This window comes from Gavialis gangeticus, unplaced genomic scaffold (assembly GCF_001723915.1).
Source record: "Gavialis gangeticus isolate Ggan-Ray unplaced genomic scaffold, GavGan_comp1, whole genome shotgun sequence".
In the NCBI taxonomy this organism is placed as follows: Eukaryota; Metazoa; Chordata; order Crocodylia; family Gavialidae; genus Gavialis; species Gavialis gangeticus.
Window position 1 is genome coordinate 26,593,420 of NW_017729033.1, and position 21,659 is coordinate 26,615,078.

Consider the following 21,659-nt stretch of genomic DNA (forward strand, 5'->3'; position numbering starts at 1 on the left):
CTGTTTCCCCTAGCGCCCGCTGGCATAACAAGGAGTAATGGGCACAAGTTGATGGAGAGGAGGTATAGATTGGACATCCGCAAAAACTACTTCACAGTTAGGGCGGCTAGGAGCTGGAACCAACTTCCAAGGGAAGTGGTGCTGGCTCCTACCCTGGGGGTCTTTAAGAAGAGGCTGGATGCCTACCTGGCTAGACTCATTTGAGTCCCGTTTCTTGTTTTGGGGTTTTGTTGTTCTCCCGCCCTGGTGGGGGGTCGGGCTAGAAGATCTACTAGGTCCCTTCCGACCCTAAATCTATGTAACTATGAAACAGGCCCATCTCCAAGATGGATCCACAGTACAGAAGGGTGTGGTCTCTATCAGGAACAATAATATGAAATACGTTCTGGAGGCTGACAAGTATTCAGTTAGGAGCGGGAAAGAATCCAAGGTTTTTTTCCTTCATGTTGGGACAAATGACCTTTGCAGGTTCCTACTGCAGTGGAAAGATGCCGAGCTAAGGAAAACAACTGGAACTTCAGATGATCTTGGGATGTCTTTTGGTTCATGGGGAGGAAGATGAAGGCATGACAAGAGCATGAAAGATCAACATTTGACTCAAAAGATCAGTGTTGAGAGAGGTTTTTGGATGTTTGACCACTGAGAAGTACTCATAGAGAATTTTTTGTAACAAATTCCAATTAAGTACCTGGGATGCTGATTTTTCTTGGACTGGGGCTTGTATAGATGATAGATAGAATTTGAAACTAAGGTAGGCAGAAAAATGTTGGATAGCCTTATGGTTTGTGCCAAGTTTTAGGTCAGTGAACAGCAAGGAGAAAGTATTAGTCAAGAATAGCTGTCAGGTAGGAAAGTTGGCATGGCCAGCAAGAAATAACTGGAATGTTTGTATGCTAATGCAAGGAACTGGGGCACCAAAAGGAAAGAGAACGATTGGTGTAGGATGTGTGAAATAAGTTATTATAGGGATAAGGTTCAAGGGTGGAATGATGTCATGACTAGAACGTGACTTGGCAGTGGTGTAGCTGTGCATGTTAGTAAATGTAAAGAAATTAAAAGACATAGCATGAATAAAACAGAATCTCTTAGGGTTAAAATCACTTTAGGGAAGGCAAGTAAAAGAGATTTCACAAAGGTAATGATGACAGCCTGCAATCGTCTCTAGATTTAGAGATCTTTATATTGATAGAGATTTCTGCAATGTCGGTAAAAAGAAAAATACTACTGGAATTGTGTTGTCATGGAAATCTTAAGCTTTCCAGACATAGAATGGAAAACAAATTCTGATAATAAAAATAAGGGCCAGATATTCCTGGATATGATAGCGAACAGATTTCTTCACCAAAAAGTCACTGAATTAACAAGATGCTATTGCTATTTTAGTTTTGGTTTTGGTAAATAGCAATAGGGTTATATAAGATCAGGTCATCAGAGTAGATGATGATGAGGCGGTTTGTTTTAAGTTAAATGAAAGGATAAACAAGCATAGGTAAGTAGTTAAGTTCTTGATTTTTATGAGGACAAACTGATAGACGAAGGCAGGAGTGGGTTATTATTTGGGCCCAGGGGCCACGCAGAGAGTTTTTTGATGAGCTGTCAAGGGCTGGGTCGGCACCCCGCTTCCTACCCCTCCCAACACCTCACCAAAACTCCCTATGGGGGATGTGGCTGTGGCTGAGTTGGTGTGAAGCATTGTTTGGGAGCAGGATGGATGGGTAAGGCCAGGATATGTGGCGGGGTCATGAGACAGTGACAATGCAGGGCCTGGGGAAGAGCTACAGTCCGCTGCTTACACACCCCTGCAATGGGCGCAGGGGAGGGGCATGCAGGAAACAGATCACACCTTTGCCCTGGGCCCTGGCCCTGCACTGCCACTGCCCCAAGATCCCAGTCCCGGGGGCAGCTCCCACCCACCCAGCCACACACCATGCCCATGCAGCTCCCAGACAGACTTCATTGAGACCCCAGGATCTCGGGACAGAGACAGTGTGGGGCTGGGATGTTCTCATCTGGGTTCCAGACCTACACCACAATCTGTTCTCTGCACGCCCCTGCATGTGGGAGGAGGTGTGTAATGTGTGAAGGGGGGTACATGCATGGCGGGGGGGCGGGCAGAGGCTGCCTGGGTGCTAGGTTCTGGGAGCCGGCTGGGGTGAGGGGAGGCAGGAGGGGGCAGGGAGCGCATGGATGGGACTGAGCACCACCCGCTCCCTGCTGGGGCAACTAGTGTTGTGCTTCTGCCTGCTCTTGCTGGCCCCATTCCCAGTCAGTGCACAAAACCCAGCTGAGCAGGTGGAAGTCATCCTGGAGCTGGAGCCCTGCATGCTGGGAAGGAGCCACCCAGCTAAAGCTTCGTCCCTGCCTGGAGTGGTGCAGCAGGAGCAGGAGGAAGAATCACTGCTGAAGGCAAAGGGAATACCTGGACAGCTGGGAGCAGCCCTGCTGGGAGCTGTGCATGCTAGCCAGGAGCGGGGTCAGTGGGCATGGGCAGGAGCACAGTGCTAGCTGCCCTGGGTGGGGCTCAGTCCCACGCAGATTGCTGTGAGGGCAGCTGCAGGCTAGATCCAAGCAGTTGGCGGGCCAGATCCAGTCCATGGGCTATATTTTACCCACCCATGAACTAAGGGAATCAGCTTGTGAAGTGAACTGGAGTATATAGCTCAAAGATCTGAATATTCAGGAATATGCCAGCTTGGATATTCTTTACATTCAAGGTTGCAGAGTACTTTTACCTGTAGTAATTTGTATACCATGCTAGAGGAAGGAACTTGAATTGATGGGCTCCAGACTTTGTTTATAAAGGCTCTTGGATGAGCCATCACTGGAAAAATAAGCGGAAAATAAAAAGAAATGAGGAAAGAAAAGATTGCTGAGTGGAGAATGCTGTATCTGAGAGGTCTGGGAATTGAGAACTTCCAGAAGACAAGCTGAGTTAGACCACGAAAAGGAAATTAAACAGAAAAGGTTGTTCAGACATTTAAATAAAAGAGAATTTGGAAAGAAGTAGGAGTGCTATGCAGTGAGAATGAAGTAGAGATATCTCTGTCATCCAAAAGCTCACTAAATAATGTGCATGTTTTCAACAAGGATGGTGATGTACAAAAAAGGGGATGGGGGGCATAAAATTGATTTGGGCAATTATACACCTGTTAGAAAAATGGCTTGTTAGAACAAATTTTGGAGAAAAGAATAAAAGGCATAGAGACAAATGGGAAATGGGACAACATTTATCACATATGTTTCAAAGGTAGATGGTGCCAGACAAGCCTGGTATCTTTGAGAAGATATCTATTTTCCTAGAAAAGGAAATAGAGTCTATCTAACTTATGTGAACGTCAGTAAGCTATCTGATACAATGCCCTTTGGTAAATTAGTAGGGAGACTGGAGTAGATGGGAACAATTACAAGAACTGGAAGATGGGCTAGAACCTGGGTGATGACCATGCATACTGTTAAAACAATAATTCTGGATGAGAGGGAGGTTCCTAATGGATTTCCCAACTGATCCTTGATGAATTCTATCTTAGTTTATGTTTATATTAATGACTTTGGTGCGAAAAGCAGAAGAACACTAATTTAAATTACTGATGACACATAGTTGTGAGACGTTGTTAATACTGAGGAGGATTGTAATAGCATACAACACCGTGGGCATGGTTTTGGAGCTGCAGGTTGGAACAACTTGGCTCAGATCCAGCCACTGCTTTTCTCTGCTTGTCCCTGACCCCCAGCCATGAATGGGTGAACTCCCTCCCCATCCCTGCCACTGACATGCTGCCAAAGTCCCCTGGCTCTGCAGGCTATGTATTTCTGACTCCTAGAGTGCAAGAATAATTGGATGACCATGAGGGCTGAAATAATTAAAATGGGGTGTTCTCCTGATATAGGAAACACTAGACTAAAAAAGGCCTCCTGAATCACTGAATACAGCCCCCTGCTGTCAAAGACAAGAACATTATAAATCCTTTCCCATAAACGTATCAAGTTCAGCTTAAAAACTAGTCAGGTTTCTGCCTCTACTACTCTGGCTAGAAGGCCATTCTGGAACCTCATTTCTCATTCTGGTTAGATATGTTCTTCAAATTTCCAGTCTAAATGTATTTACGAGATGATGATAAAGTCTAAGGTGTTCAACTTTAGATAAGAATTCCTGCAATAAGTGGGAGACTCACCAGATGGAAAACACCAGAGAGAAAAAATATGTGGGCAAGCCAAGGATAACTCTGAATGCTTACAATAATGTAGGCATAAGGCAAATATACATCTAGGCTGTATCAAGTAAGGTATTTCCACTAAAATGAGAAATAGTAAAGGTTAGATCTCTTCTGGAATAATGTGTCCAGTTCTGGTCATACATACTCAAGAAAGGCAAATTGAAACTGGAACAGGTTCAGAGAAATGGAGAAGTGTTCTTCTGAGAGGAAACTAAAACAAGTTTGATTCATCTTGTCTAGCAAAACAGAGTCTAAGAGTGGATATCATTGCTCCCTAAATACATCAGAAAAGGAAACACTAGGGAGGGGAAAGAGCTATTTCAGCTTATGAACAGTTTACCAAGTCCTTTAAATTCAGCAGTTTTAGTTTGAAGCTTCTGTTAATACCTTTTTCATTCCACAGACTATTGTAGCCCAAGGACCACAACCTGGTTAAGACCTACTAAGTGCTACTGCAGTATACATGCTAATTAATATGACAATATGAAACTATTGGGATTTTGTAGACATTTAATTGTATCCTATTAGAATTAAACCAACAACTGCAATTTAATGAAGTCTGATTGCCTACTCTAAATTTGCATGGCTACAAAATACTTGGACAGTTTGTCAAAGCCCAAGAGGTTTGTTGAGCCCAGAGGTGTTTGCATGTCTAACCCATGTTTCTTAATGAAGGGTATAGGGATTCCCACAGAGGATATAGGATCTTAAACCAAATTTTCTGGACTAGGCGAGGGAGAGAGGACACATCCCATTTCATCTGATTTTCCCACAATTCACTGTCAGAAAAGAAAAGGTACATGCCCAGAAGCAGCAACCCTTCCATTGGGACATGGAGTATTGGCATAGAAGGGAAATTGTCCTTTTTCTAACTTCAGCATTCAGTTAACAAACAAGTCTGCTTTTAAAGGGTTTTTTTTCAGTCTGGGTAAACCGATGGAACGCAGACATGCTTATCAGAACCTGTTCTGTACTCTGTACAGCCTGGAATTCTTAGAGATTCTTGTAAAGTGTCTGGTATTTTCATTTCTATCTCTTCCAGGTGTATCTAGAGAACAAATCTGTCTTGGATTATTTCAGCAACTGTGCTGAAGCAGGAAATATTGGAAAAGCCAGTGAAAAGAAAAAAGTTTACTCTCATTTTCAAACTTTAAAAAGTTTTATAGATTGGTTGAAGAGATGGGTAGAGAGTTGATTTACTACTTACTTTTTCTAAAGCAGTTAACATATTAAGCAAACTGAACTCTTGGGGGAAGATCAAAGATATGCACACATTGTAATCAAAGCTGGGTGAGAGTCACAAAGTTGAGAACAAGAAGTTCAGGGATGGGGGTTTTATCTGAAAAATTTGTTTGGCATTCTTTGAAGTAGCCTACTTTGAATCTGGAGCCATGCAGAGGGCAATTTATCACATAAAATAAACAGTTATATTTTAATATTTTGTGTAGATGCTGATCAATACAAATATGGCAAGAATCGGGTGGAAGCAGATGCAAAGAGGTTACAAAGTAAAGAGGAGGAATTATTAAAGAGGAAAGAAGCTCTGCGGAATAGGTTGGCTCAACTCCGAAAAGAAAGGAAAGACTTACGAGCTGCCATTGAAGTCAATGCTGGTAGGAGGTTTTTTCTTGCTCTAGGCTCATGCACTCTGCAAATGGTGGTTAAGTGAACTAAATGATTTCCTTCTACTGAGTACATTTAAAAAGTCAGAACTATTTGCTATGTTTTAATGGTTAATTTTGAATGCAAAAATATATGAAGTAGACTATAACTGAAATGAGAATATCTTTGTGCTATTTGTCCAATCAATGCGAAACATACTAATCCAGTGCCAGAGAAGGTAGTAACGCCAGTGTAAATGCAAGAGGTTACGCTGTTGTTATCACTGGCTGCGTGCACTTCTTTAAAACCCACAGATCTACTGAAAAATAACTTTGCAGTTGCCACAGGAAAACCTCTGTCCATCCCCCCATACCCTCATCCAAAAGGCACTAAGTATTTTATTTGACTGAGGCTGAAATCTTCCATATTGAATAGCATTTGGGGAAGCCAGTAATTTTAGTTTTTGTTCCCTCTTTTGAAATGAAAATGAGTACTGTTTAGAGCTGAGTCTGTCAGTTTTGGCCGGCTGTTGGAATAACACCAACTCTGTGAATGGCAGGCAGGAAAACCCAAGTGATTCTTGAAGATAAGTTAAAGAAGTTGGAAGAGGAATGTAAGCTGAAGGAGAGCGAGCGTGTCAGTTTGGAGTTAGAACTGACTGAGGTGAAAGAGAGCTTGAAGAAAGCCTTGGCTGGAGGCATTACACTAGGATTGGCCATTGAGCCCAAATCAGGAACCTCAAGCCCACAGGTGAGTTTACGGAAGAACTATATCAGCATGAAGTGTTTTGTGCTCTCGACTCTCATGAAACAAGAAGTTGAGGTGCAAAACATCTTGCAAAGCCAGATCTCTTCTGTAAAACAAATCATGAAATTAAAGCACCCGAAGTGGTTTCTTATTTATTACTGTTCTTGTCCACATCTACTGTCCTCTTCTACAGTGAAATTGAGTTGATACATACGGAATGATACGCAACATATGATGATAATGATGCCCCATTTCACCTCAGAGCTATGTGAACATTTAACTCAGACTCAGTTCCTGAACCACCAAAATTTAATAGACCATCAATATTACAATGTTACTAATATGGACAAACTTATTGATTCAGCTTCATGAATCACCCAGTCACTAGTGCTGTTAAGTCACTGAGAGGAAACTGAAGCAGCTGTCATTCAGGAAGTAACTTTTACCATCATAATGAGGACTTCATTTTTAGAAAAGGCTGTCAACATAATTTTCTTAGCTTTAAAACTGTTCTTGTAATTTTTTTGCAGTCCTATACTTAGGTAAATACTGAGTTTTTTATATGTATATTTTAAAGAAACTTTACCTAAGTTATTTTCAATCTTTCAGTCTCCAATATTCAAGCACCGAACTATGGAAAACTCCCCTATCTCCAGTTGTGATACAAGTGATACTGAATGCTCAGTACCTGTGAATAGTGCAGCAGCTCTGAAGAGACCTTCCTCATCAAGTAATTCTCCTTGTCGAGGCCATGTACTTAGAAAAGCAAAGGTGAGAAGACCTGTGCCTGGCTTTGTTCCTCTGTCCTTGTCTTTCATCACATGTTTCTCTTTGCCTTCATTCTTTGAGGTTCCTGCTCCTTGAATTCCCTGGGGTGAAATTAGTTTGCACAAAGGGCTGGCCCAAAGTCTAAATATTATAAATTATGATTTAAGTTCTTTATGATCTTGAGCTTGTCTCCTGCACAGGAGTGAATATTGGGAACTAGATTACAGAAGAATAGAAATATTAAGAATTGATTTGACTGTTTTTTCTGCATTCTGCACAGATTTCCTATGCAAGGTAAATGTCGATAAAGCAGATTGCCCTTCTCAGTCACACTCAGTAACGTTAATAAGTTTAGCACTGAGAAGGCATTTTTTTACTCTTTCTATATAATTCATGTAAAATTAGATTGGTGTGATTTGTTTTAATACCTGGCAAAATATCTGCCTGATGCTTTATATTCCTGTGCTACTGCTGTAACTTTTAGTGCTGTTTGTACTTTATGTTAAAGGGATTGTGCCCGACAGTTCTTGGGGCCTGGCTGAATTGGCTAGCAATGTATTACTACTTCTGAGCAACTGATACATGATGTAAATAGGAATAGTAGTTGTGGCATCAGGCCCCAAGGGCATTTTTACATGTGCTCTGGAGACTGGGGGCATTCTTTAGGCTCTGAGAATTGCTCTGATTAAAGCACCACAGCATCTCGTGTATCACCATCCCTGTGGTTCAGGGTGGCCATGGGGGTGCTTGAACTAAAGCTCATTTAGTTTTAGTTCAAGTGCCCCCACTGCCATTTTGAAACACAGGGACACTGATGCACAAGATGCAGAGGCTGTCTGAAGCGCAGTAATTGCCACACTTTAGCAGACTTGATGAATTGAGTCTGCTTCAGTACACTGTAATTGCAGTGCCTCACAGCACCTCTACAGGCACCGCGAGATGTCCGGTTATTTTGGTCAGTTCATTGCTAATTGCAATGATAAACAATAATTTCACTCATCTGCTTTTTAGAGGGCACTGCTTGATTTAATTTAAAACAGCAGTACTTGTGTTGCAGAAAATGCTTTAAGTATTATTTCATCGTTACTGATAGAGCAAATACATTTTTTATCTGGTATGTACATTTGCAGTGAGGATGTGGTAAAATTCACAAGTGCTTTTAGAAAAGCATTAGTAAGGGACTGCCTTCCAGGAGTTAGAGCATAGAGCTGAGAGATTAAAAAACTGGGCTCTAGTTCCATCTTTGCTATGCTGTTAACATGATATAAGGTAAACCAGCAATACATTTTGTGCTTCAGTTTTGCCCTTTTAAAAAGCACAAAGACAAGACAAGTGCAAGTTATTTTGCAACCTAGAAGACTTGATTAGAGTAGCAGAATCTGTTCTGTTAATTGTAGATGAAAGGTTTAAGCAGATTCTCACTACTGGTTAATCAGATTCTCATCTAGAAGAACCCTGGTTGTAAGAACAGGCCATTAAAAAAGCTGCAGAACTACCATACATGGTTCCTCTCAGTGGAAAAGGATCAGGATAATGAATACAGCTTTAAGGACTGCTTCTGCCTCTTCATAAAACCTCACACACCAAATACTAATAGAGACATTTACCTCTATGACTGTAGCTGCACTGGCCCATCTACAACTGGATAGCCCAATTCTGCCCTCAACCATGCACCTGCAATGGACGCTGCTTTCAATGGGAATTGCATAAGGGTGGAATTTGGCCCTTAATATTTCGGCCATATGTAATTATGAATAAGCTTAAATCATTTGGCAATAGTTGATGCGGCTAAGTTGTGGGAGTTGCCTGTGAGTATTCAAAGTGTGGAATTCGGCTCAGCACATGTAACCTCCATCATAGTGTGTGGGAGTGAGTCTGATTTCATATCAGTACGAGCATGCCATTCCTTAATATTTGGCAAATCTCACAATGTTACAGGGTGTTTACTTACAGTCAAACTTTGTTTTTTTTTTATCTGATACTTTCCATCATTTTTCTTCTTAAAATGCTTCATGGTTACTCTTTGGGCACATATCTCTGTCCTATACTCAACTCTCAGTGGTAGCAGCCCTTTTTTCTGAAGCTTTTCTTAATGAAGTGCTAGATTATATAGTGGGACTTTGGGGCTCTAGTTGAGGTAACTTGTTTCTGAATTCTTTTGTTAGAAACATCTTGCAGAATAGTAGAATATATTAGGATGTTAGAATAGAGACCTCCTGCACCCAAATCTTAAAGGACACAGGGATTTAAGGGGGATTAGAAAATGTTTAGAGAAATGTTTGCCTAGGATGGTTTAGACAGGGAGGATCCTGCCTTGAGCAAGGGTTTGAGTGAGCTGACCTGTTGAGGTCATCCAGCCCTACTTTTCTACAATTCTCTAATGGTGGTAGACATGGAGGAAGATGGATTGGTTTAAATTATTGGTTTTCAGCTTGTTTTGTATTTGTATTTTTAATTTATTTTCCTGAAAAAGTTGATTCTCAGTGGCTGGTTAGTGGTTATTAAAATATACTGATAAATATAATAGTTATAATAAATGTGTTAATTCTGTTTGCTAAACAGGAGATACATTATGTCTGTATGCATATTCTGAATTCAGAATATAAATTTATTTCCTTTTTTATTCTGTTTGAAAGTGGTGAATCATGTGCTTCTATGTAGTTGTTAATTTCTTACTCATGTTTTCGTGTCAAGCTCTTTTTAGAGAATAATTGGAATTGCATCAACATGTGCAAAAACCAACATTTCATTCTTCTTATTAGTTAAATAAAAGTATCTTAAATGTGAATAATGAAAATACTGCATATGGAAAAAATTTGATTTAGCATTCAACAGGCTCTAGTTCCAGGCAATAAGCCATTGACTTCCATTCTGATTCCAGGATTTGGCGTTCTTTAAACCTTTGGCAGCAAATGTACTGTTGTTTATATTTAAAGTATATTACTTTAAATTTTGCTTATGTGCATATATTATAATATGTTTAGGCTATAGGTTATTCATAATTTTACATTTAATTTTAAAATTAAGAAATTGGATTTGTTTGTATATTATATTTTCAATTAAGCAATTTATATCTATCCTCTTTGGGAACTAATGATGTTCATACAGCCGTATGGGACACCAACTATAGGCCCCTGGGTTCCTGGGCTATAGCTGACATATGACATAGGAGTGATGCACCTATTGGTCCAGATCTACATCATCACCACAAGCACTTCTGCTTACATGCTGACATGGCCAAAAATTAGATACCTTGCCCCAGGAGGTCAGTCCAGATTGAAAGTTTAAGCACTTAGGATCCTACTACAGTCAATGGAGAGAATTAGCCACCTCCATAAGGCAGTGTAGTAAGGAGGGGCCTACAGTGAGCCATTTGGCACCTACAGTGAACCACACTCCTCAGAGCTCAGGCATCTTATTCCAGGGGTTTTCAACCTTCTGGTAGTGGCAGCCAGATGCAGGGGGGACCTTGCATGCCACCACTGTACCCCACTTTCCCATGGCCAGTCGCAGACGCGGCTCCACGGGCCTCACACCTGGCCAATCGCGTGCTACCCATCAGCAGCCCGTGGAGCCGCACGTACAACTGGCCATGGGAAAGCAGCACGTGGTGGCAGTGCAGCGTGGTGGGTAGTGGAGGTGGCCACGTGCAAGGTACCCTTCCTCCACCCCTGCATCCAGCTTGCCAGGCAACGCCTGTACGACCTGCAGGGGGGTGCTGCTGCTCTTGCCCCTGCCCCCACCTCCGCCCTGCTCCTGGGAGGTGACGGCATGGAGTGTGGGTGGTGGCGCTCCATCCCCACCCGCACGTACCCCCGGTTGACAGCCCCTGTCTTAGTCCATTAGGCAACTCCATCATCTCAGGATTCAGAGTGCCCACTTCAGACTGCCTAACTCTGACAGCTGCATGCCATCAGTGCAAAGCACAACACTTCTTCTATAGCTGTGGTAGTGAGGACACCTCTTGCACATTGCCTAGTGGTTAAAGCCTTTACCCAAAAATTGGTTCTAGGCTTATTTTAGTCTGAGGCAACTTAAACCTCTTATTTCCCAGGATACTATTGTAACCACCAAACTATAGGTTTGTCTATAACCCTCTCCACTGCTGAAACTGGCTACTGAGCACCAAGAGTGCAAGATTCTTGAATCGGAAGGAAACAACACGCGGAAGACTAACTCTGGAGCCTGTTGATGAGGCAGTGTAGATGGAAGCTTTCTGGTCCCTGCTGACAGGGTTGCTTTTATTTTTATCCAAGGACTCTGTAATGTAAAATGTACAAGCAGTCAGTTGTTTTCCTTCTAGCTCTACAAATTATGCCTGCTTAGTATCTCTGCACAGAGATTGGGGTGGGAAAAAGGAAAAAATCTTACCCTCAGCACCTGGCTGCAGAACAACTGGGTGATTGCTCCACTGAGACTAAAGAAGCTCTATGGCTTCAACATGTCCTGGCTAAAGGGGCTGGTTTAGTAAATTTGTCCAGCCTATCCCTGCCTCCCGTCCTCTGTTTCTGTGTACTGCTGGTGCAGGAGCACAGCAGACCTGGGCCCTGCACAGCATGATGCACCCTCTCCAAGAATGTAACCGTACATGTACATCACACCTGCATAATTTCTTCTGCCAGAGTTGTAGGCTGGAAATACCCCTGAGAGGATCAGTTGTTCTCCCTTTCAAGTCAATAGCCAAACTCCCAGTGAAGGCCCAGTAGAGGAACTGTGTTCAGAATGCTATTGAAGTGGCAGAAGCAGCAGTAATGGAGCCTGAGCTAAGACTGAGTATGTAGAAAACAAATATGAACAGTGATGTGATGAGCATCAAATTCAGGAATCCTTGTTCCTTACCTCAGATTCAATGCCTGAGCCATTAAGCCTTGCTTGGTGCTTTACTGCTTTATTGAAGAATAGACTAAGTCGCTCCATGGTAAAACGCCACTGTCTACACATGCATCGGGATTGGGAGCCCTTCAAGAAATGGTCTACACTTGAGGGGTCCTTACCCCACACAGGGTTAATTGGAAAGTCCTTACCTACCATCTCATATCTGTAGCCAGCCTTCCTATTATTTGTATAAGGCTGAACATGCAGCATTGCTTAATTAATCCTTTGTCATTTGACCCTTCTGTATTTCTGCTGACTAGTTATGCCTTGCAGATTTGCAGTTAGTAAAGAAAAGGCTTCAAGGCACTTTAGCCCAAAGAAAATGTGAATATGCAGCTACTCTGTAGTACAAATTACGTATTTGTATAGAAGGGGGCATATTTCCTCTGTTTGTGTTTTTCCAAATTGTAAAACAAATTCAGTGCCTCAGAGATTCCATTACTTGTGAGTAGAGGCCCTTTGAAGTCAATGGAAAGACCCCCATTGAGTTTAATTGGCTTGGGATCAGACCCATAGCTAGATCTAACTGAATCTCTGGACATTATGGTTTCTGTAACAGTTCCTTATGTTTTTCCCCCCCTCCAGGAATGGGAGATGAAAAATGGAACCTAAACACAGCAAGAACATTTTCTTTGTATAAAGGGCTTATCTAGTATGGATCAAGACATAGGCTGCGAAAGACTCATCTGTGGAGTGGTGTCAAGTGATACAGCATAAGAGGTTCTATAATTCTATTAAGTTATAGGTAGCTTGGCCCTCATTTGTCTGTACTCTCTACTGTATTACTGTGTAACTAAGTGCGCCCCTTTTTATTACCTGTAACTTTTTCCCCAACTTTATTTGTAAAAATCTTAGTAATGTAAAAGGAGCATATAGTTGCAATTGAGATTTACATTGCTGAAATGGATTAAACCAACATTTGCATTGCATTAGAAATCCAGAAAGGAAATGAAAACTGGTGGGTGTTTTCAAGCCTTAAGTGAAATCAGTTCAATTTAGACGTGATGTACTGTTAAGGCTTATTTTGACTTTCAGAATTCTACCATAAAAGTTGTTGGGAGAGGACTTTTCACAAGCTTACTTATTAGGATTCACTCAGCTATTACCTGTTTACATGGCTAGACACTGAAGAAATACAGTATAGCCGCAGAAGTGATACGATTTGCTCAAGCTGGGAAGTCAGAAGCCCTTCTCTGCATCTTCACAATTCCACTGTGAAGCATTTTTTGATGCATTTTGGACACATGCTTTTGTTATCAGGATCTCTCCTATATGATCTGAGAACTATATTATTCCTGATTTTCAAAAGGCAACAAAGTGCTTCATTTCTGCATCTCTCAAAGAGACAGCCATTAAAATTAATTCTGAACTAATAATGGCAATTTTAAATAGCTCATGTAGTTTGGTTTTGCTTGCTGTTAAATTTGAGTTTTAGAACGTGGCTATATTTGTTTCCTTCATTCCTTTCAGATCTCAGACACTGTTTTTGAGGATGACAGGCTGAGGGAATTATTTCTATTCTCCTTTATACACAATAGTGATAAAGTGAGATGTGACAGAGATATTTGAACAGACTCATGGTCTTTTGCCAAGAAACAGAATCTTTCCTTTTACTCTGCAAAATTGATACAAAGGTCTGTTCTCCCTTTTGTATTTACATCACTCCTGGAAAGTTGCATGCATTATTGCCAGTTGAACATCCAAAAAACTCATATCATCTTCTTAAAAATCTTGATGTTTTATAAAAAGAAGTGTTTACTCTTTTTATTTGCCTTCTGGTTTAGGGTGCCTTAGGCATACTCAGGTTGTGTTTTCCAGGTTTTGTTCATAACCATTAGGGCTAGAAATTTTGAGGGAAAAAATAGAGATTCTAATAGTCACTGGCCTCCAGGGGTTAAGGCACCAAATATATCAGAGAAGTGAGAAGAGTTGGCAACGCTGTAATAAGGTAAGAAAAAAATATCCCTTCGTCACCTGCCTGCAGTTCTATCATAGTTGTCATTAGTAAGAATGTATATTGCTTTGTCAATGTATAGACCTATACAAAACTTGGGGAATGCAAGAGGACATCAGTGGGAGATCTGCATGGAAGGAGACTAGGTTTGGGACCAGAGACCACATTTTTCAGGTTTCAGTGTACAAAGGTTCCTGAAAAACCCATGCGGGGTTGTGGGGGCTGAATACTGAAAGCCTGGTCCATAATGGCCCACTACTAAAGGCCTGATCCTGTTTCCCATTAAAGTCAATGACAAGGCTCCCATTGCTCTCAGTGCTAGCCCTAAATGGCAGAAGGTTCTTCCTTCTCTTAGTACATATTTTTTAAATGCAAATACAGTAGGGAAATAAATGTTAGCAGTGTTCATTATTCCAAGTAGGATGTTATATTCTACAATAGATTGCCATTAACACTTTATAGGTGGAGGGCACATGTTATGCTGCATGACTGGACTACAAATATCCCACGAACATCAGGAAACAAATTGATGCAAAAAATTCATTTAGGCATTTTATTTCAAAATAAGTTATTTATTTGTATATTTCAATAAATATTTAATTTATATCTGTACATATTTATGATGCAAATTAGGCCTCTAGTCAATGTGTTTGACAACAAAATAGTTACCATTACAAACTGGTCCCACATCAAGTAACACCAAATAATCATTAGCCTAACTAATTAGTTTTTCAAGTTTTGGCTTTGTGACTCTCATCTCCATTGTGAAGTTCAATTTGGGAGGAGGCTGGAGTTAAAGTTTGAGTCCATGCCTGAGATAGGAGTGTGCAAATTCCTGTAATCAAACAAAAATTTTAAAGTCTGCACAGCTCCCATTAATGATGATAATAGGGTCTTCTACTCTGCCACATATACTTTTAAGAATGGCACCTTTTAGTGCCCAATCCAAATGAAGTATTATGGACAAGATTAAGCATATTCTTCCCTATCCCTTGCAAAGAACTATTTTCACCCAAACATACTGCAGTTAAACATTTCTAAATATTGCTAACATTTTGCATTAGCGTACTTGTGAAATCTATTCTATAATGAAGAATATAATGGCCAAGGTATTTTAAGAAAAAATCATTCAAAGCCTGAAATAACCTCCTTACAGACCTCATTCAGGGCTGTGAAATATACACATTTTGTTTCACATTACTTTTACTGTACAGTTTTTACTGAAAAGCAACAGAGCTTGCTTTTTTAAAGTTTTTAAACTGAAAAATCACCAGGCAAAACTCAGCAATAGGCCAGCATGACAAAAATTTGTATTTTAAACCATCACGATTCAGTGTCTTTTGAGAAAATTGTGTGCTTCCTCAACAAACTCCTATTATTGTATCAGGTGCTTTTTGTTATACTTTTTAAAATATGGGATCATAATTTTAGGGGACCAAAGGTGTTTTTATAAGAGGATTGTGGTGATTTGATTTTTCTAACAGAGAATACTTAATGTAGTATCAATTTTTTATTTTAGACACTTTCAAAATAATTGACCCTGGCTGTATGTTGTAAGATAATGTTCTCATATTAAGAATGTAATTATTTCCTTATTGTATTTTTTAAAAAACAAAATCGTATTTAAAATCTCTGTGAAAAAAAGCATGCAAGATACATGACAAAGTTTTTGTTTTATTTTTGTTATTGGATATGTTGGCAGTGCTCATTATAATTGACTGTAAATATATTCTTTCTACTGTATTTCTCTCAACATATTTAATTTTAGAGGCACATTCATGGAAAATCATGTAAAAAAAATCCAAAATAGACCCACCTACCAATGTGCATCTTAGTAGCTTCAATTAACTTTCTGCCTTTCTAGTTTATTCTCCCAGAAGTCTTACAGAGTGTGAAAAAAGACTGACACCTCCTAGGTGTGACAGATTCATGAGAATTATTAATAAAAGGTACCCTGTCAAAACAAAATGTATTTGTGTCACTGTTTCTTGGCATGGTCGTGATATGAACACAAACAGCCTAGCACTGATGGCACTGAACTGAGCATGGTGTCTTAAATGGATTAGATACAGAAAAAATAAAATTTGCCTTGCATTAATCATGGCTTGTTTGAATAGGCTGTAATCAGTTAGACACATGTGGAAGCAGAGGCATACATAGCCCAGCTTGCTCAGCACCCAGGGCAGGGAAGATGGAGGTGGAATTAAGCAAACCACTGGAGAACTGGATGGGGGGGCTCTCACCTACTGGGGCTGTCCTCACGTAAGCAGTAGCTCTTGCTGTGAGCAACAGGCAGTGGGGTGGGCTCCCCTGGGGGCTGCTGCTTGTGCCCTGTTTGCTTTCCCCACCCCCAGAAGCAGGGCATGGCAACTCCTTGCGGGGAAGGGGTGTAATTTCAGCACCCTTACCCCCAGATACACTGCTCAGCATGGGGCTGCACCTGCCAGGCCCTATGGCTGGGCTCTACCTGCAAAGACTCCAGTGGGGAAGAGGGTCATACTGGTGCCCTCTCTAAGTTGCTACCCCATTCACTCTGCCCTAGTTACACTACTGTCTGGAGGACCTGGTAGAGTTTATTCTTCCTTTCTTCCTTTGTCACTTGGCAAACTTGGTACTGCATGACTAACATTAATGCAGAAAGGAAGTCTGGAGTATTTAGTCTTTGCAGCAGGAGGTAGGCTCTGAAATTCATTTGTCTAGTGTTATAATCCATAGCTCCTAAAGGGGGCGTGCCTGGATGTAGTCTTCAAACCACTCGCACTTCATTGCAAACAGTGAACTACGTGTAGGTGACTTCGACCATGTACAGACGTGCATTAGAAGCTGTAACAGATCCCAGAAAAACATTTACTTGAGACGCATCTTACAAGCTCTTGGAGTATCCCTTGAAACCAGGCCAGGCCCTGACCTCTTGGGCTTTGAGACTTTGCCTTTTGGTCCCTGCCCCCCTTGGTTATCTGTGGCTCCCTTAGAGCAGTGTTTCTCAACCTATAGGTCATGACCCAAAAGTAGGTCTCAGGAATATATGAAAGGGTTGTGAACAAACTTTAAAAATAGATTCTCCTTTAAAGGAGAAAAACGTGGAAAACCATGGCTTTTTCCCTTGTTGAATGGCAAAGTTCCAGCCTATGAGAGGCTGCCCCCCATGCCCCACACCCACCTCCTGCCCCACATGGGTGGTACTGGGGCCTGGAGGTAGAGGGCAGTGGGTTGGGAGTGAGGGGCACTGGCTTGGGACTTGCCACTGATGTTCACAAATGGGCCAGGTACAAAAGAGGTTGAGAACCACTGCCTTTGAGAACTACCTTCTGGCTTAGCTCCTGGAAAGGGGCTTTACCCAAAGTTGCATGCAATGAAGCTGCAGCCTTTTTTTTTTTTTTTTTTCAAATAATAGCCGTAACTTGCAGGGGCAGCTAGTAAGGGTGCCTTGGCAGCAGTCAGGTGCACAAATACTGTGCAGCCACTGTAAGAGCAAAATCTGAGGTGGGCAGACTATGCCACAGAAGCAGCAAGATTTTTTGAGTCCCCAGATCAGGTAAGACTCCTCCCCACCCTTCACCTCCCCCTACATTTTCAGCATCCCCCTCTTCTCCAATGCTCAGTGACATCTCTCCTCTCCTCCCCCACCCCTCCAAAGCCCAGGCTAACCCTAGCAGATAACATCTCCTCTGGGTCCTCTCCTGCTCTTGGCTTTCTTGCACTCTCGCACCCCCTCTTTCCCTCTCCTTGTCTGCGGGAGTCTCCATTTTCAAGACCATTTCTTTACACTGAACTTTTGTGGAGTACCGCCCTGGCACCAGCAGCAGCAGGGAGTCTCTCTTCAGGTCAACAGAAGCAAATTAGTTTACTGTTGCTTGATGGCCTATTCCTTCCTAACAGACAACAGATCCCTACAGCTGTTTCCAGATACGATACATCTCACCCCCCCCCCGCTTCCCCAGTATAGAGGCTAGTCAGGGAAACTGTAGCAAGCAATGCTGTTATAATATAAATATAAAAATATAAATCCAGAAGTATTACAGCACAACCATAGACTGTCTCAGAAGTACCCTGTGTCAGTTGGAGTGCTCCAAGTTCAGAGAGCTTCAGAGTCATACAGATGTCTCTAAGCTAATGAGCCCTTTTCCCACATCAGCTACACTATTTCTGGTTTAAGAGGCAGCTCACTTGGAGCTGTGCAGCATGCTTGCAGGTGCTACTGCTGGGGATGGTGCATTTACCATTTATATGACTGTCAGTATCTAGAGTAACACTTGTGATCCTAAAAAACCCTGCTGTGCTTCTGCCTAACCATATTCTAAAGTAGCTCTGGCTTACTAGGGTTGACCAAAGTGCCACCTAGCTCATGCTTATGTGCAGTAAGCAGTCCTCCCTGTTTGCCGTGATGGGCCAAACTGGATAAGCAGTCTGAGAACATCTGTTGGGCCACCAATGCTACAAGTAAGAGGTAATGATGCTTTCTTGAGATTTGGTATCCAGGTATCCTGAAACCTGAGATCCTGCTCCTGCCTTTGTTTCAAGGTAATTTGCGTCATCACAGATCCTCACAGGAGTTGAGAGGCTCCATACAAGCTATGAATGGACTGCCCAGAGGAGTTTTTCATCTATTGACTCCTCTCTGAAAGCCTGTGAAATATGAACTTTCATGTCTACCCAGGAGAGCTTTGACAATCTTTTCTCCAATGCCTGATGAAGGGTGTTTGTGCCCGAAAGCATGCAATTAAACAATTTTTTTTGCAAAAATCTAGTTGGTCTGATAAAAGATATCATCTCTACTATGAGCCCTGTTTTCATTGTTCTTGAGATTATAACATTCACACCGGATGTGAGTCATGTTCAAACCCAGCTCTTTGATGAGGTTATAGTTTATACTGGTGCAGGGAGGAAAGTAGGCTGGCAGATGCTTTGCTTGGAATTGGCCCACATCTAGATGGGAGATGTCAGAGCAGAGTCTGAAAAGAAAAACACAGTTATGTTCTCCTTTTACCATATTTACCCAAATCCAAGACAACTTTGAATTTAAGAGGATCTTCCCTCCCACCCCACCCAAAAGATACACAGAAGATTGTAAATTAATAGTGGAAGATCAAGCCTGCTCCTTTCTCCCCTGCCCCTTGCTGTGCCAGCCTGCCCACCTGTTACATGCTCCCTGCCAGGTGTCCCCCTCCTGTCTGCCCCTCTGTGCTTCTCTTACCCCCCACTAATTGTCCCCTGCCTTCATGCCACTTGCTTGCCATGCCTGTGCCTGCTCCCCCACTCTCTGCCTCCCCCGCCCCTGCTCCCCCTCTGCAGCCTGATTTGCCAAACCCTTGCTCCTGTGCTTGTGCCTGCCCTTTTCCACCTCATACTCTGGCCCTGCCTTTCTCCTCCCCACCCCCTTTACCTTCTGCTTCAGCTCTGTCCTGGATCGGGGCAGTCAGCAGCAGTGGCAGCCCTGCGCAACCCCCAGCCCAGCCCAGCCAAGGAGAAGCAGTAGCTGTAGCTCCTAGTTGGTTGGGTTAGGACTGGAGGGCTCAGAGCTGGGTGGGGACAGGGGAGGGGGATAAGTAGTTACAGGGGCAGGCTGCAGTGTCCTGTCCCCCCCACCACACACACACACGCACGCATACTCTACACAATCTCCCCAGCCACCTACAAACCATCTCACTCCATCCCCTCCCTGCCCCCACCATGGGCCAGCCATGGGGCCACTGTAGCAGGCAAACTGAGTTATGCTAAGGCTTTTAGCCATAGTCCAGGCCTCCCCAGAGCTGAGCAACAAAACTGAACAACGTGCCTTCTGTGGCCCTGGGAGATGTGAGTGCTGTGACCGGGCGCTCAGCAAGCAAGGGACAGCAGATTCCCCAGAAGGGATGTGGCTGGCACAGAGCCAGGGGACTGGACAATTTGGGATGAAGTTACAAAAGTGATGGACAAACAAAGAAATGTGTATGTGCTGTGTTGCCACCCTGGGGAGACAGGGGCAGCCTTGGACTTCTTGTTTGAACAACGAGGAATCTGGAAACTAACATCCCGCACACTCAGCAGAGGATCAGGCTCTGAGGCCAGTACCACCAAAGGTCGCTCCTATAATGGCTGAAGGAACCGTTTGCCATGCTGTCTTGCAAGGAAGAATACTTGTAATAAGCCTAGGGCCTTACTATTAAAAGTTCACTTGATACCAAATTGGGCGAGGGGCCATGTCAATCCTTGGGGGTCTCTAGTAAAAGGAAACCTAGGGGCAACAGCCTCCTCCACAACTAAACAAGCCATTCCAGCCCTCAGCAGCAATGGCCTAAACCTGGCTTCATCTACAAGCCCAGTGCCAAAGCCCAAACTGAGCTGCCACTTAATGGGTAGTCCAGAAAGAGAGTGAGTTAAAAGTGCAGGGAGCTGAAAGCTGGGATTTTCTTTTCTGTTTCATCTTTCTGTGTCTTTGAAATGAATAATAGCTTTCACCTTGTTCACAGACAGTTGAGAGGGATACTTGGCCTCTATTTGCAAAGAGCTTCTAACTTGGATGATGAGCTTCCTATGTATGAGCTTTTTGACAAGTGTTCAAGGGCAGTACATGTCCAACTTCCAGTGAATTTAAATGGAATTCGAGTGCCTATATTTTTAGATTCTCTGAAAGTCCCAGCTTTTCAGCGCCACCATGCAGAGGTCAAGCTCTTGGCTCGAAGGTCGGGATTCTAACTAGTGTCCCCGTAAGACAAAGTGATCTCCATGCCAGTAATTCTCAATCAGGGTGCCTTGAGATCCTTTCAAGGGTGCCACAAAATGTTAATGCTGTTAGATGTGCAAACACAATTCACAAGATAAACCCAGAGATTTTAAATAGAAATTAAAACAGGGTTAAAAAAATAGGGTTAAAATAGGTCTGAACTGTTGTGGGCTTTGTGAATTCTCTGCAATAAAGAATTGGAGTTTTCTATAGTGAAAGAACAAGTGAAGATTAAGAGCTGGCATTTTCTGAGGGGTGCCTTCAGTCTAAAAATGTTGAGACCCACTGCTCTATGCATGTATCTACACAGATAATATGCTTTTACACCAAACAAAAATGATTCATCCAGAAAAATAACCAGTTTATGTTCCTCCAGCAGCTACAAACACACCGTTTCCCCAATAAAGTAACGTCATATTGTTTTCTTTAATTATTCTGTTACTTTTTTAAAGTCATGAATCTGTCACTACAAGAAGACAGTGAAATATTACAGTAGGGTATATTAAACAAAATTATTTAATTGCATCAAGGACATTCCCCTTTAATTATCCCTTCTGATGACAATAATTTTCCAATTAGTTTTTGCTTCTTTCAGTTTATTTATTGCTACAAGCGCCTGAGTAGAATTTAAAGTGGAGAAATGCTGCCGTTCCTTCATTCAGCATTAGATATTTTTTTTAATGAGTTGATGATTACTGCCAATGAGTTATTTCTTGAGATAATTCCATTTTTTCACTTGTTTTAACCCATACATTTTTCTTGGTATATTATTTCAATTTAGTGTGTGGCATGATGT

The 21,659-nt window shown here is 42.1% G+C and overlaps 1 protein-coding gene across 3 annotated transcripts in view; it reads left to right on the plus strand.

The window, feature by feature from the left end:
* The window catches only part of AFAP1 (actin filament associated protein 1), a 184,823-nt gene extending 168,700 nt beyond the window's left edge, over positions 1-16,123 (plus strand). For all 3 annotated transcript variants that reach the window (XM_019526082.1, XM_019526081.1, XM_019526083.1), the window contains 4 exons: positions 5,663-5,827; positions 6,376-6,566; positions 7,173-7,334; positions 12,792-16,123. In XM_019526082.1, the coding sequence (XP_019381627.1) occupies positions 5,663-5,827; positions 6,376-6,566; positions 7,173-7,334; positions 12,792-12,818 (545 nt within the window). In that variant the 3' untranslated portion in view covers positions 12,819-16,123. The remainder of the gene's footprint in view (positions 1-5,662; positions 5,828-6,375; positions 6,567-7,172; positions 7,335-12,791) is intronic.
* The last annotated feature ends 5,536 nt before the right edge of the window (positions 16,124-21,659 follow it).